Genomic DNA, 17,451 nt, shown 5'->3' on the forward strand with positions numbered 1-17,451 from the left:
AACCTGAACCAGTTCTGTTGAATTCGAGGAAGTAAGCAAGCGTACGTCGCTTCGTGTTTTCTAGTATTATGCACGTGTTTTACGAACTTATTTTACGTATTATGGTGATTTTAAAAAAGGGATATTCGATGAATATCACGACGAAAATTCCAGTAAATCGACGAGTAGTTCATGGATATTCATAATCTACCTTGAAGCGTTCAGCGTTCAATAAGTTATCATCGTTGTTGATAGTTTAATTGGTCAACGTAACAGTAATCCTCATTTAATTCTAAAATGTGCATTTTCCAAATAATTCGTTCCGTGCTGTTGATTTTTTTCAGTTATTTATTCGCAACATGTCTGAAAAGCGACGGTTTGCAAAAAAGCAGCTTGGAAATTTGCAACATTCCGATCAACGACATAGCTAACATGGCGGACTTCGTATTTAGTGGTAAAATCGAATCGTTAATAAAGGACGACGTAAATCCGACGAAATTCGCGATAGTTCGAATTAAAAGGATCATTAAATCGGATGAAATGTATTTCAAAAATGTATCCAGCGGAATTAAAGTATCGGTGAAATTATCGGCGGATGTGTTTTTCGATGATTTTTACCAAGTAAAACACCGTTTTGAAAATTGTGCGGATAAAGGTTTGTTTAGTGATGTGAAAATTCGCGATGTTAAAGTGTTTGTGGTTCGTCTGCTGGATAAAAATAACTCGAATGTGGAAAAATTAGACGCTAATTGGATTTATTTTCCGAACGAGTTGCTGAGTATTTCGTTACCGTTGAATTTACAAATTTTGGATGCATTTTCAGCCATCGTAGAAGGTAAGCGATAGAAAATTCTTGTTCGTATTATCATTTTATACCGTCGACGGTTTTTACTATAATGTCCCTGAAAAGTGGAAAGTTTCCATCTACGTTGGAAATTTCCTCCTATATGAAATGAAACCGTATCTGCGGTACTGCGTTGAATATTGTATTCGAGTTATGATTTATGAATTAATTTTCAGACATCGTAAGTACCGGGCATTAATCTGTAGCAACAGTCGACGTTTGGACTAACTTGGCACACGATGAACGTAATTCTTTACCATTTACCTCCCACATTGTTTGAGAATTTTTCAACTAACCGAATCCGTTCGATAAATCGGTACAGTTCCTACACCAATAGTTCCAAAAAATATTTCAACCAATCGAACAACTACTCGAGTATCTCCGGAGTAAATATAGTAAATGATCGCGATAAATTAAGGCCGTTTTAGAGGTTAAATCTATATACCGCTGTCATGTACAACGATCTTATCGCATTTTTACGCGTCTTTATGTAAATCACGATGAAGAACTGCATCTCGATCATAAATCATAATTATACGATGTTGCATTTCGAAAACTAATCAATCTATTCAAACGAACCGGTTACCTCATTGTTGATAGTCTAAATTAAAAGTTCGCAACTTCCGTTTTAAACCAATCGGTTTATAGTCGATCGTGATTATATGTATCTATTCGGCCAAGATAAAAGCCATGGGTGAGATCTACTAGCGTTGAGTAGGTACCTGAATCAAGATACACATATTCGTAGAAATATCTAGGTAAGATTCAACATTCCTCCACCACATGTTCGTAAAATGGTAACGATTCCGGTGCCTAATGATTTATCCAAAAAGTTTTTTATTTTGTAAATGAACGAAATTTATTAAATTAACAACTCGGTTATCAGATTTAAAAAAAAATATGGGCCAAGTTGATAAAATACTGTTACGGTTCTAATTCTTCTAGGTACCTACCAAGAATCACTTTAGGTAGATTCGTTTTTCATGTATGGTCACCACACCTTACAAATACTGCGCCCTAAACTAGGAATTTCCTACATACGAGTAAAATGACCGAAATAAATGTCAAAATAGAAAATACATTAAATATGAAAATTATTAATTAAACGACAGCTTGCGGCCACTTGGCACTTGGTGGACAATAACTAACACGTTTCTTGTACTTATGGTGTAAGGTGTAAGTGCAAGAGTATAGGTATGGTACATATATTATTCGATATGTAGGTAATAGTTTAGGTACCATAACGAAAGATACTGCAACTGGAAATATTATACATATTATTATACACCTATTCGAGGTGCAAGTAATGTCAAAACTCGTTAAAAATTATGACACGAGGTGTTGTAGTAGGTTTCGCAGCAACAACCCGAACAGTGTAAATGAAGTTGTCGTCTTTATTGTATAAATTCTGTGATAGGGCGCGTCGATTTAGTATTTGCCGTAAAAAGAAACTTTTCCTCGTTAGATGTGAACTTTAGGCCGTTAATGGTTCTTAATTGATCGTTCACGCGTTTTGAAAACTTTCATTTTTCTCGAACGTAAATTATCAAAACGAATTAAAGGTGGGGTTTGATTTATGAACCAGATAGTTGGTGTGTTTTAGGTGTTGGTGCTGAAGCTATACTTATTCGATGGTGGTATTTTTTCGGCTGGTTTGAGTTTTCAAATCGAATACAATGTATAATGTAGGTGAAGGTTTCAGTTTGGGTTGTGACGAGGTGGGGTGAGATGCAGTATTGAAAATTGGTTACAGAGAGTGATTTTGGGCTTCTAGAGGGCCAAATTGTGTGTACGACCTACTGAAACAAGATCTTGCATCAGATCACTCATCAATTTTTTTTTCAAATCTCAATTTTCATGGTATTTTTTTTACAACTTTGATGTTTTTTTGGAACGATATTTTCCCTCCCATTTCGAAAAATGTTTTGAAGTTGTGAAGTCCTTCATATTAATCCATCACCTAATTTTTGATCAAATTTTTAATTTTTTTTAAATGAAAATTTTCATGCTTTTATTGCGTTTTATTCGACTTGAGTGGAGCATTTGATGAACTTTCAATCATTTTTATACCAACTTGGCCAACTTTTCTAGAATTTTGGAAAAAAAATTTCTCAGTTTTGGTGAATTTTTCAAATTTTGTAATAAGTGTTGATGTTTTAAAATTATTCTAATCCTGTAATGGGACATTTTAATCAATCTTCGAAATTTTGAATTATTTTTGAAGCATTTTGACAAATTTTTCGCTTTTTTCAGTGAACTGAACATTCTTGAATTTTACATGATTTTCAATTTAGTTTGATCAATTCTGTGCGTTTTCTCGCATTTCATTGAAAATGTTATCGTAGTTTATGAATTTTCTCCCATTTTAATAACTCGTAGTGCCGGACAAATATGGTACACCAAACAATTTGTGAAATGTATACTTCATTTGAAACCTCGAGGGTAGGTACAAGTATGAAATATTGATTTTGGAGACCTCTTCGACTCCTCCATTACAGCCTCTTGCTCAGTAATTTTCACTGTTTTCAAAAACTTTGGGTCAGAAAGAACTTGTTAAATTACGACCTCATGGAATTTAAATTGCTTTCCAAGGTCGTTGATCATGTTTTTTCGGAATTTTCGATCAAAGAAACCAATTTTGTGACAAAATTTACACAGGGTGTCCACAACATTGGAAAACCTGGAAAAGTCAGGGAATTTGGTCAGTCTGAAAAAGTCAGGTAATTTCGGCATTTTCAGCATTTTTTACTCAAAACTCAGGGAATTTTGTAAAATGTTACTTCAAACAGATTTTTCCATTTCTCATAATTGAAAAATTTACCTTCGCTTTGCTCACGCAATTTTTTCTGAGGTCGCTTTTGTTAAAAATTGCCAAATTCCCAAAAGTCTTGCTTTTTGCAAAAATTGTTGAAATCTTGCATTTTGTCAACATCTCGCTTTCTAGCGAATTTCCTAAAATGTTTCACTTTTTGGCTAAAAAAAGCCCAGTCTTTTACTGAAATTACTGTTGAAGTCTCGTTTTCTGTCAAAAACAGCAAAAAGTTTTCCTTTATAGCCTAAATTGTCAAGAATTTTTTTTTGCGAAAGATTGTTAAAAATTGTGAAGTTTTTTGCATCCGAAAACTCCCACTTTCTTCCAATAATAGTTTTAATGTGACATTTTTTCACCAGAAAATGCTAAAAAAATCGTTTCTTTAGCTGAAATTGTCAAAAGTCTCGTAAGTAATTATATTGCCAAAAATCGCGAAAATTCTCAATTTTTGGCAAAAACTGGGAAAAGGATTGTTTTATAGCAGTAATTTTCAAAATGTCCTGCTTTTTGCTGAAATTAAACACGTTTCTATCGAGTTTCTTTTTTAGATTTTGGTTAAAAACAAAAAATTCTGTTTCTTTTGTGATTTTTTTCTGAATTAAAATGTATTGCCCATGTTTTGTCACTTTTTGGTTACTTTTTGGATACTTTTTTGACCTTTTTAGGTTACTATAAAGTCACTTTTTTTCGGAAAAAAGTGAGTACAGGCTCTGGAATTTTAAAAAAGTATTGATTAAATTCAAAAAATGTTGACATTAAAAAAATCTATTTCTTTATGAAGTTCTGTTTTTCGTTTTGTAAATTTTCAAAAGCTTTTGCGTTTGCCCACATGCTTTTTCACAACTTTAGAAAATAGAATAATTGAACCGAAACATTACAAAAATAATACTTAAATCAGAAAAATGCGAAATATTAAATAAAATATGTTTTTGTAACAGAATCACTCCCTTTTCAAAAATTTTTATACCGTCGATTGAGCTCAAATTTTTAATGTGTTATTTTCTCACGGAGTGGCACCAAATTAACGAATAAGTTAAACAGAACTTGCGCTGCTGAAGTTCATATGGTAAGAAGATATGACAATTTTTTTTTTCTCATTGATCAAGTACTCGTATGTACTGTGTATAATAAGACACCAAAACTTAGGTCTACTTGTAAAAAAAAAAAACTTGAAAAATCTAAAAATTGTCTTCTGCAGTAGTTGAAAATTGAGGGGATGAAATATTCGTTCCTCCCTGACTTGAAAAAATTCAGCTTTTGTTCTCCAATTATTAAAATCAAAACTTCTACGAAAAAAAGTCAGCTTGTTTTTGGTCACTGTCTTTGAGGTAGAAACCTGAAGAGTTTCAACACCTCTATGATGACAAAAATTCTGAAATTTTATCATTGAAATTTGAAACACTTCTTTTTTCCAAAAATTTTCAAGACATTTAATTACATGTAAGTACATATTTTTTAATGTTTTCAAACTCCGTATCACAAAATTCGAGCAAACAAATTGCAGCAATTTTGAAACGTGTTGAAAAAATTCTGAAAAAATCAGTTGGAGAATTTTGTATCTCAGCCAGAACATAATTTGCCAGAAAAAAAAGCTAGCAAATTGCTAGGTTTTTGCGAAAGATTTAATGCCAGCTAGAAAAGGCTATTGCTAGAATTTGGTCTAGTGGGTTGTCACGTGAGGTCTATGAATCGTTTTGTTCAATTATAGTTATAGAAATTGAAAAAAATAGGGGTGGACCTGAGAACTGAAGATCATCCGACTCAAAAAGTCACGAATATCTCACAATGGTAGCTTTTTTTTTGCTGAGTGAATCAAGGAATGAGAAGCTCTGAAACTCCTATGATGATTCAAATTTTGTGCTGACAAGAATTTCGAATGTGAGTCTTAATATGGAAAAGCTGACGTGAGGATGAATCATCCCACAATGGTATATCTCGAATATGTAGGCTATATTCGAAAAGCACGCACAATGAGCTGGCAGGTGTTGTGGAGAAAATACAAACATGATTTTTTATCGATCAGTAAGTAAGTATTTAATTTTTTTGTACAAATGTACACTATGTTCAAATGCCATCGCATTCATGGAAATATCTCTGCGCTAATGACGTTGATTTTCTTTTTTTTTTTTTTAATTTTGGAGTTCTTGAATATGAAGGTTTTTTGACCTCCTTCTTTTCTTTTCTCCTCAGTTTTTTTTGTATCATTGATAATTTTTCTGCTGTTTTTCCTCGAGCAACGTGAAATCGAGTCTAACTGCACGAAGGGTGGATTTGTAAAATTAGGTGAATTGTGAAAAGTGTCAGACAGACGTGACGTTCCTATTGTTATAGTACCTTTACCTACATATGTAGCTCTACCTTACCTACTACCTAATACATTATAATCATATCTAAAATCTGAATCAAAGTTGTCGACGTGATAATTTCTAATGATGCATTGGTTTCCACCAAAGAACAAGTCAATTTACACGTAAACTCTCTCGGCGCTCGATTATTTAATCAAAAAATCTCTCCGAACAACACGAAATTAAAGAATGAATTTACGACGATTTAAAACACATATAGATACATAAATATACAGCACGATAGTATACGTATAGATCTATCTCAGAGGAGGAAGAGGCATAATATAAGAAAAGAAGAATGCTTAAAAAGACACTCGACTTTGGGATACAGAACGGTGCGGCAGTGGCGGTGTATCGATTAAAAATTCAAAACACGTTTGTATTTTGGTTGAGTTGTTAAACGCGGTCGGTCGCATCTTTAAGTGGAAGATTTATTCGTGTCCGTTTCGATAATACAGCGTCGGAAAGATTTAGTAAATAATCGACCTTTGTTCTTTACCATCCTCCGGTCGTTCGGGCTGGCAAAAGGTGCGATAAAACCGACTCAAATCACACCACACAGCATAGGATAATATTTTATAATCGGTGGGTGGGTATTGAGAGCTGCTGCTGGCGTTGGTTGTTCCTTGTTTGCAAATTCAGCTCGAAAGTCAAATCGATTAACGCTTGTGTCGTTAATGCGAAAATTTGTATGGAGCGAAAATGGTCGCGCGAGAACTCGAATAATAATAATTGTACTCGGCAGGTCGGTCGCTCCGGCTTGCTCCAGTCGCAGCATCCGCGTACTGCTTTGGTCCAGGCTATACCTGTGTCCTAACCATACTATTTCGTCTGCACTAGTTTACATATCGGAGATATTATCTTGGACCAATGCCATGTACTAAGCTCTCGTACGTGTAATCTAGTTTCACTTCGATAAAGAATACAATACCATCGTCTACTCCCACTCGATCCTAGATGGCTGGTGCCCATTTTGGTAAATTTCAAAGTATCTCTCGTATTCGTATATGTAGTTTATTAAATTAAATGTGCGTATGGCGGGGTAAAAAACTTCAACTTTAAAATTAATTACATCGAAATAATATACTTACTACACAAAAACCAACAATTCTATAGGCGTTTTTTTGGTCGCTTTTGAGCAACGTATAGCGGCGAAAAAGGTGACACTGACGGTAGGCGCCGCCGCCACCTCGTGTCATTATTCAAAATATGAAAATTTCCGTATAAAAGAGATACCCATACCTAGAAAATGTTTTAGGTGTACGATTAAATGAGGTTTACAAGATGCTGATGCACATACATACACACACAGAGAGAGAGTAGTGTATGTTATTTAATGTGCGTTGGTTGCGTAGAATATTATGTATGGGTACGAATATACTATGTAAAATAATAACAATATACACGCCGAGGCCAAGGTACACCATAAATGCAGCTCGCATAAGAAGATGAATCATTATAAAGTCGATTTCATTGCACAAGTACCCTCGTGGGTGTAGTTGGCTGCTTTTTTCTCTAAACTTAATCCACGTGTACCCTACCATTGTTTAGTTACCGTTTAGAAATGAGATGCATTTAATCGCCTCGGAGATGAGAAAAACCATACAGGAGAGAAGCACGAATAGCACGCGATACGATACTTTATATGTGTAATGGCTCAGATTTTGTATGCATCTTGATTGAGTTTAAGGAAGCGAAAAATAAATGCATTTTTTGAATGCACCAGTAAGTAGGTAGGTACTGCCAATGCCCAGGTTAAAGTTCGACGTGTGGTGTGTAAATAAAATGTTTGGGAAGAGAGAAAACGTTTGTTTTTCGCTCACTCATCGCGAAGAACTTTTTAATACGTGATTTTTTTTTCTTCTCTTGTGTTACGAAATGGTTTGTTCAAAGTGGCTGGTTCAATGGGATGTCATTTTGACGTAACGATGACCGATTTGAAATTGGATTCGTGACTGGAACGTAATACTCGTGTATTTGGTTGAAGCGAGCAACGAATTGGTTGATTGTTTCAGTATTTTCACGATGATTGTGTCTATGAATTAATAAGTGTTATAATGATTTAGATGTATCTTTTGAGCATAAATCTATGTTTGTATTATAGGAGAGTGGATTTGAATGGGCTAATATTTTCGAGTCTGGCGATCATTTGAAATTTTAATGTAATATTTATGTTTTTAATATCAATTAAATAATTTTAATGGATGTAAATGATTACGTATTTATAGGGTATCTTATTAGTCATACCTAATGACTGGCACAATTCGGATTTGAGTGTATCATTATGAACGCTTGACTTGGAGATATTGGGGTAAAGAATCGAATATGATTGGTATGCCTATCTTCGTATTTGAAGGAGTAGTATAGTTTAAGAAACAAACAAAACAGTAAACACGTAATTTTTCAGTACAATATTGATTGTAGAAATAGTCCTGCATATGACAATAGGAGTAATTGCACCCCCCCCCCCCCGCCAATTCTCCGGGACAACTTTTTTCTTGAAGGGGACATCCTAAGGAACATTTTAAAGCAAACTTGCCCAAAAAAAGTTGGCCTTACTTACGAAATGGCGGCCATTTTGATTGACAGGTCAGCCGAAATCGCAGATTTTGCGTTTCAACATAGGACTTGCACGAAATTTTTCAAACCTTACAAAGGTAGATCGGAAGATCATGTAAAAATTTATCACCTGTCAAAATTTCAAGTGCTAAAGTGCGTTTTTCGATTTTTGGTGAATTTTTGAAAATCCAATTTAGGCCAAAAATGAGGGAAAAAATCAAAATGTTACCAAGTTGACCAAGAAAGCTGAAATTTGGGATATACCCTATTTTCGACATGCCAAATCGATTGGAGACGGTTTCAACCCGTTTTGAGCAGTTCTGGAGCCTCCAGCAGATTTTTGAAACTCGAAATTCCCACAAGATTCCATCAAATTGGAGTTGTAAAGCTGAAATTTATTATAAAAACTAATTTCAATACGCTACGACGAAGTACTGCAGGTAAATTTCAAGTCGTTTTGGAGCCTCCGGGGACTTTTTGAAAGTCCTGAAGCCTTCAGCAGATTTTTGAAACTTTAAATTTTCACAAAATTTCATCAAATAAATGGAGATGGAAAGCTGAAATTTACTCTACACTCCAATTTTAACACCCTCTGAAGACGACTTCAGGTGGGTTCAAGTCATTTTAGAGTCTTCAGCGACTTTTCTGAAAATTATTGGAGCCTCCAGTAGATTTTTGAAACTTGACAAAATCGACAATTTCGACAAAATTTCATCAAACTGAGATGGAGAGTGGAAATTCATTCTGCAAACTAATTTCAATATGCTACGAAGTTGACTGCTGGTGGATTTCAAGTCGTTTTGGAGCCTCCAGCGATTTTTTGAAAGGTTATATGTGACCCCGCCTGACAAAATTTTAAAAAATGTTTTTTTTTTCAAAAATCTGATCTTTCAACCCTTAAGATTCATTTTAAACGTCATTATTTTGGACACTTTTTTTTGTCGAAATGGTCGATTTTGTCAGGTGGGATCACATATAACCTTTCAAAAAGTCGCTGGAGGCTCCAAAACGACTTCAATTTTTCATCATGATTTTTGAATGTCTCATTCTGATCACTTGATGATAGACTCATATGACAATCTTGTCAATTTAAGATGTTTATTTGACGTACGAGTAATTTTTAAAAACAGCTTTAGTTCGTTTAGGAGACTCTTATGATTTTCCACTGAAATTTTAAATTATTTCATCAAGTGTTCATTTTAAGCAATTTTGGCCAAATTAATTGCACGAGTATACACTTTTTTATTCTTTTCCAACTGGCTATTCTGCATAGTCAGCGTTATGGTTACAAAGTCTTGCCTTTTGCTAAAATTGTGAGTTAAAGGTCTCGCTTCATTCCAAAAATATCAAAAAATCTCATCTTTCGTCAAAATTGCCTAATTCTCTCGTTTCTTGCTAGAAATTGTGGTTTTTGCCAAAAAAAAATGTCAAAAGTTGTTTTCTAACCGAAAAATTGAAATTGTTTTTCATTTTCAACAAATCTGAAATTGTCAATAAAAAATGTCTAAAAATCTCGTTTTTTTTTGCAAAAAATTCCCAGAAGTTGTACCAATTGAAAAAAAAATGTTCATAAGACAGTCTAGCAATTGAAAAGTCTCACTTTTCGAAAAAAAAAATTATTAAAATGTAGATAATTACTTTGCCAATAATTCTCCAAAATTCATGTTTTTCGCTAAAATCGTTGAATTTTTGCTTTTTGAAAACATTCTCGATTTTTAGCAAAATTGCAGCAGATTTTCACTCTTTTTCAAAAATCATCCAAAAGTCTCACGTTTTTGCGAGAAATAAAAAGCCATTACTTTCGTTGAAATTGTTCGCTTTATTTTACCTTTTTTTTGTTTTTTTGCCAGAAATGATAAAAAATTAATCAAATTTGCAAACAATTTTTTTTGATGAAAATTTCAATTTTTTGCCCAAAAGTGGTCATGTTAAAATTTAAATTTGCTGAAATGGCCAATTTTGATTTATTAATTTCCTCAATCAACAGTTGTATTTCTTCATTTTTAGTTTTTAGTGTGCATAGAACACTATTGGTCTCCGCCTGAGAGAAGTAATTTTTTATGCCTATCCTAAAAACGACCTTTTTCTGAAATTTGATCGAGATTGGATCGGATGGTGGTCGTTACATCCCTGACCCGCTTTCCATAGTTTGAGTATAGCTGCTATTCAAAGAGTGTGGAAAATTTGAAAAATTGGCCTGGAAAACTTGGGGAAAAGTCCAGGAAAATCATTTCCTGAAAAGAGTGGACATCCTGCACAAAATTATTTGATTTATCTACCGAATTGTCGTTTTTGAAAGTGATGGAACGCAAATAGTGACCTTTTTTCAATTCTACCCCTTTCAACCCCCCCCCCCCGAGTTCTCATTGAAAATCTGTTCGTAACCCCTCCTCCCCTCTTGTTTTTGTTATAGTAGTAATTATCTCCTCAACAATACCTACTATTTTGCTGATTTATCCTCTAATGCAGCTTTCTCTCTCATTTTTTTTTTTTTTTTTTGGTTGAAAAATTCTCCTCTTCTAACCTTTCTGCGAGCACACTGAAACGAGATTTTTTTTGAATAATTTGGCGCAGAGTACGTACGTTGAATTTACTATGTACAATTTAGCACAGACCACGTGTATAGGACTCGGCCACAGCCTCGGGTAGCTTCATGAGCTGGCACATATTACTCGATTATGGGAGAGGGTGGGGGTGGCTCTTAGTACAGCGTACTTTTGATAATAGCGTGTTTAAGAGCGGATCTACGGTGCCACGTACGATAACCTTAAATATTAACCGGGGTGCTATAAAAATGAAATATAACTCGCAGCTTTTTATTGGACTAAGAGAAAAATGAAATTGCCACGAGATTACCTGAGCCTTTCCTAAGGCAAGATAAGATGTACTCGCGAATACCGAGACCGAGACAAGCGCGCCAGCTACGTTCGGAAAAACAACCAACCTCGCGCTCCGGTAGCAAAAGTGGTGTTGCTACCGATACCGCGCGACCCTTGGCATAGGTGCCGGAGGATGAGCGGCGGCAAACCCGACGTAGTTGTAAAAGACGGCTAAGCTAAAGAGCACGAGATACTTCATCATTTTTACGAGGTTTTAAATTCGCAAAACCGTGGAATTTTTCACGCTTATATTTTACACATCGTCCGCCAACCGCCGCCATTGCCAGCTTAGCAGGTGGATGTCGATTCGAGCTTTGGCGAATGGCGACGAAAAACTTGCTTAGCTTTTTTCCGCATCCTTTTCACACTCGACGAGAGAGAAAAAAAACTAATTTCCTGTGCCACGATTGTATTCGAGCAACATAAAAAAAAGAATAAATAAGCTCTGGTAATTGGAAGACAAACAGAGGGCGTAAAACGTAGGTAAAGAGAGCTTTTTTTTTCCCTGAACCAGAAATGAGAAAAAAAGGTGTTTATTATTTTCGTATTCGTCGCGTCATCGTCTTTTTCAAAAACACTTCGTCATATCTTCTCTTCTCATCACCTCCGAACAACACCATCGGTTTGGGGAGGAGGCCAAACACGCACGCGAAAACACATCAGATTCATATAAAATCTCAATCGCGCGGTATTCGTCGCGATGACAAATCCATACACATAAGTTGAACAAACTTACAAATTGGCTCGGATTACCTGCTTATTCGAGTGCTTGTCCGGTAAAAAGGTAGCTCTTTTTGCCAGACTACACGCCAGCCAGCAGTCCGAGCAGCAGGGTCTCGACGTATCTAATTGATGGCCCGAGCAAAAAGCTAATTCATTTCTAGTATTTACGCGTCGCCTTTTCCTCGTCCCATTTGCCCCATTGTGCACACACCAGTTACCGAAAATGCCTCACCATTGTGTTTTAAATTGCATTCGCCTCCTTTCGTGCCCATTACGCGACGATTCGAGTTAATTTTTATGGCCTCTGGGATAAGCTTGAGGGAAATTTTTGTAAAGGGTAAAGAAACGCGGCTTTACCTTTTTCCACCGATCGATTATGTACGAAAATTATGTGCGACAACGATTATAATGAAGAAAATGACCGAAGGTGTGTAGTTTATTTACGCGTAGACTGGCCAGAACCAGGGGGTTCAAAGCATATTAGCTTGCAGCAAAACAACTGCACAGACTAGCGATTCCAACTTTTAGATTTTAATGATGCGAAGTTAAGGGTTGCTTGGCAGGAGCTTGAGGTCAGATTTTTCATTCAGGGTGAGACTAATTGGGGTTATAGTATCTGGATCATAGTTTCTACATCGATACAAAAAAAATTCAAATAGTAGGGGTACCAAAGTGAAAATTATCAAAACAATGGGACCGGAAATATATCGAAAAGTGTTGAGTCTAGCTCAAAAATGGTTAGAACGAATGCTGTTCTACATCCTCATCAGATGGCCCATTGATCAATTTTCCAGTCTCAAGGGGGTTGGACTTACCCCGACTCAATACTTTTCCATATATTGGTCAAAACCCGATTTGGGGAGGGGGGCTAAGATCCACAAAGGGGGAGAAGTGGACACAATACGCTAAAACTGGTTTTTGAAACTCGTATCAACATTCCATTCGACAACTTTACATTTTTTAGTGCATTTCAATTCATCTCACGTGCGTATATAGGCAAATAACTGAATAGTGAAGGGGAGGAGACGGCGGGGTGACATTGTGCTCCGCTCTGTACCTCAGAAAAACAAAGAAAACCGCCCTCCCCCCCGTACCAATTTGGGAACGATTGAAGGTATCACAATCAATATTAACCATCAACATTATGGCGCTATTCAAAACCTCCTAGTCCTAATGTTCGAATCACCGTAGGTTCACCCCCCTCCCCCTTGGGGCTGGAAAATCGATCGATGGCTCATGTGATGAAAAATTTGATGTAGAAGAACATTAGTTTCAACCATTTTTGCGCTACAGTCAATATTTTTCGAAATTTTGGTCGAAACCCGATTTGGGGGGCTAAGATCCACAATTTAGGGGAAAGCTCACCCGGACAGGAGGGGACTCCTCGGATTCGTTTTCAGGACATCAAAATGGACCAGTATACCAAAAATCAGCTAGCCACCTACAGATTCACGATACCCCCTATTTTTTTGCTAAAGTTACTGGACTATTGTTACATCACGTTTTGTGACGTTCCAACCCCCTTAGCTCGGCCCCTATCAATGCTAAGAAAAAAAATGACACATTTTTGAAATCGTCGAAAAATTTCGCAACTTTTTATCTGGACTATTTTTTGATTTCTAAATATTTTATTTACTGACAATATTCGTTTGAATGCGTGACTTTAAAAATTTGAAACACAAAAGTTCAACTTTGGGAACTACTGAAATGTGGTGGTATCACTAAATGAGAACGGTCATGGGTATATGTTTCAAGAGTGATCCAATACGAGTTATTTGAGACCACAAGCACCCCCATACCCTCCTTTGGTTGGGATTTATTGGCCAAAACAGATGACAATGTAGGTGCTCAATTTTCACAACTTTGGGAACCCCTGGATCGGTTTTGCAATTCGATCTCAAAAATGTAATGGCGCGGTTTCGGGGTTGGGAAATGATCCCCTTTCGAGGAAATATCGCGAAAATTGTATATCTTTCCGGTCCCACTCTTTTGCAAATTTGAAACGATAGACCGACATGGTACCCCTAGGTACTAAAATTGGGTAAACGAAAATTCAAAGTCACAGGAAAATCAATCAGTATTAGTAAAAGCATACTGATTATTTTCGTTTTTTTTTATTTTTGAAAAGATCTCATCTAAAATACATATGTAGATCAGCCAATGAAAAAATCCCTGAAAATATAGGAGCGATCACCTTTAAAGATGATGTGAAACTGGAAGAGACTGACTCAAGTGCGAAATAAGCCGAGAAAAAAACAAACAAATGAGTTTAAATTTTGGAATATGTTAGTCTTGAAATGTATACCTTATGCCATTCTTACTGGCTATAAATATTCTGGAAAAAATAGGACTTTTTGACGATTTTTACAAAAGTTGTATTTTCTGACTATTTTGGAAAAACAACTGAAATTTTGGTACAATACTGGACTTTTTAATAAAATTAGAAATTGCAGAATTTTCGGAAGCTTTGACCAAAAAAAAGTGGGGCCAAAGTAGGAAAAACTGAATAAGCTGGACTTTTGACATAGGTACCCTATGTTATCAAATTTGTTACTTTTGCAGATTTTTTCATACAAATAAAACTATGTATTTATGACCCATATGACATATTTTATCAAGATCTATTTTCAAATACACTGCCATATTTTCGTTCCTCCTTGACCATGTATCTTGACTTGACCTTATACCGTATATTTGTATGTACATCTAACCTATGATTAGCACCTCGTTTCCCCATATGATTCATACACGTGTTCGGTATCCGAGTATAGGTATTGTCATAGAATACAGATACATATGGACGCATTCCTCGATAATAACCCGTATGAATACATTGTTCCGTATGCGCCAGCGCCTCGAATACACCTTTGACTTCAACCAACACATAAATCCGCCTTCACCTATAATCAAGCAATCACTTTACAAATTTTTACGTCATCGTGTCTGCATGCGCCGAAAATGATGCTACGACGGGCACGGTTATTTAATCTGATTACAATCGCACTTATATACCTACTGAGTCGCTCAGCCAGTTGAGAACTCAGTGAGTAAGCTCCACATACTCGTATGCACTGCGACGTGCTTTAGTCTTCATACCTGTATAATGCCCTCACATACTGACGCGAGCGCGATTAGAAACTCATCATTCTTGGTTCGAACAATCAATCAAAATATTTTACGAAGCGTTAATTTAAAAACTACAATTCATTATTCGAAGCGAACTGGAAATATGTATGTACGGTGCAGCGACGCAAGGCGCAAAACACGATTGGGCTGCGTTCCGGTTGTCCCAAGATGAGTGTAGGTGTTAACCGACGCCAATGCTTGAACTCGGCTAGTCTCTTCCTCCATCCATGTGTTTAGACTTGGATTTACAGAAGAATACGAGTATGCCATGTGTACGTACGTACGTACGTGCATACAACCATCACAAAGAGAACGTAAACATGTTTATGCACGTTGTTAAAATAATCTCGCTCGGCGATATACGAATAAGATACCTTTGTAATAAGTTTCATCCAGCTTACGCCATAATAACGGCTGGACAAATGTAACGATGATGAAGGATCAGCAATATGTGCTCTCTCTCAGGGCCTATTCTAAGGACAAATTTGGAGCTGCGCAAACATAGCTCACAATGCGATCGATCAAAAGTAATTATGAAGGCCCGAGCAAAGCGAGGGCAAAAGCTTTTGAGAATTCATGATTCTTCAGAAGTGAAACAACATCAAGTACCTATTTTTAATTTTTTAATGCGAGAAGTCAATTATTCTATTCTACACAACTTAGGTCAAAGAAAAGAAAAGAAAGATAATCTAGCCCGAGCGGAGCGAGGGCGAAAGCCGTGAAAAATTTATAATTTGAAATGCAAAACAACATCAATCTTGATACAGAAAGGTAATTTTCATGACTTCAAAATTTTTTGTTTTCAGGAAATTAAAACGTTTTCAAAAGTAGGAATGCGGGGGCAAAATCTCTCAAAAATTCACAATTCATTATTTTTTCAGGACAAAATTAAGTATAAGTATCTACATATGTTTTCAAATTGTTTACAAATTTTTGATAAAAAATAGGGCTTTTTTTGGTATTTTAGCCAAAAATGGAAATAAAAAGACCTTCTTTTGGTAAATTTCAAGTGAAACAGCAGTTATTTCTAATGTGAGAAGACAATTTTTTACTCTCTAATTTATAATCAGAGAATGAAACGGGAAAATGATTTGGCCCGAGCGAAGCGAGGGCGAAAATTTTTAAAAATTTTGATTTCAAAAAAGTAAAAATCCATGGTTTTTGGTAATTTTTTGATTTTCCGAACTTATATAAATTCTACCTACTTCTCATATTCATTGTCTATCTTTATGACTTTTGTGTTTGTTCAAAATTGTTTTTTAATAAATAAATGGAAAAACGTACGTAGCTGAATTTTTGGAACTGCACAAACTAATTTGGAACTACACACATTTTTTTTGGAACTGCGCAAAATGTGCGGAGCTGCGCCTTAGAATAGGCCCTGCTCTCTCTGTCTATTTTCTTCTATTATAATTGAAAATAGAAGCCTATTTTTTGTACATTATATACCGTTGGAAAGAACTTACTCAGGAGATGGTTTACCACCTCAAAAAAAATGGGAAAAGTTTCACCTTAAACTGAAAAAAAAATGAAATGAATTGTGCGGGTAAAGAAAAAATTCACATTTGAGAATTCCTCAGAGAAAATAATTGATTTTCAACTTTTCCTTCAGTAAGAAAATTATTTTTGAGTTTGACATGCCTACTTAATTTGAGCAATTCAAGGGATTTTTTCAAGTCCTGAAAAGTAAAATTTGATATCCAACTAACTAAATGTCTCCGTAAAGGTAATATAAACTAGAAACTTCCAAAATTTGTTCGTCAATTTTTTTTCAGCTTCAAAAAGTTGGATATAACATTAAACGGGGTATCAATTTAAAAAATATGTAGGTCATTTTTTTTTTAATTTTCAAAAGTCCAACATGCTGTGCCAAGAATTTAGGTAAGTACCTATTGAAATTTTTAAAAAGTTCCTACAAGTCATAAAATTAATTTACTATTACCTACATAATTAGTATTTTAAATATTGGTATTTGATCAAACCCCCCCCCACGATTTTCAAAGATCAGCCTGGCGAAACTTTTGGATAGGCTGCGGCGCATACAATATTCAACCCATGTCAACAAAAATCAAGAGGGGAAAAGCCGAAAACCTGTGAATGGGGGGTGGGGGTGGGCTGGAATTGGTCGGAATGTAATAAGTATCAAAAAATCCTTGAAAGTTTGAAAATCTGAATGGGAAGAGT

General features: G+C 35.6%; 1 protein-coding gene across 1 annotated transcript in view; it reads left to right on the forward strand.

Annotated features, from left to right (window-relative positions):
- LOC135844022 (agrin-like) overlaps positions 1–17,451 on the forward strand; it is a 394,772-nt gene continuing 377,321 nt past the window's right edge. Inside the window, exon 1 of the mRNA XM_065362094.1 lies at positions 1–814. Within this exon, the coding sequence (XP_065218166.1) occupies positions 277–814 (538 nt within the window). The 5' untranslated portion in view covers positions 1–276. The remainder of the gene's footprint in view (positions 815–17,451) is intronic.

The sequence above is a fragment of the Planococcus citri genome, chromosome 4 (genome assembly GCF_950023065.1).
Source record: "Planococcus citri chromosome 4, ihPlaCitr1.1, whole genome shotgun sequence".
NCBI classification, from domain to species: domain Eukaryota; kingdom Metazoa; phylum Arthropoda; class Insecta; order Hemiptera; family Pseudococcidae; genus Planococcus; species Planococcus citri.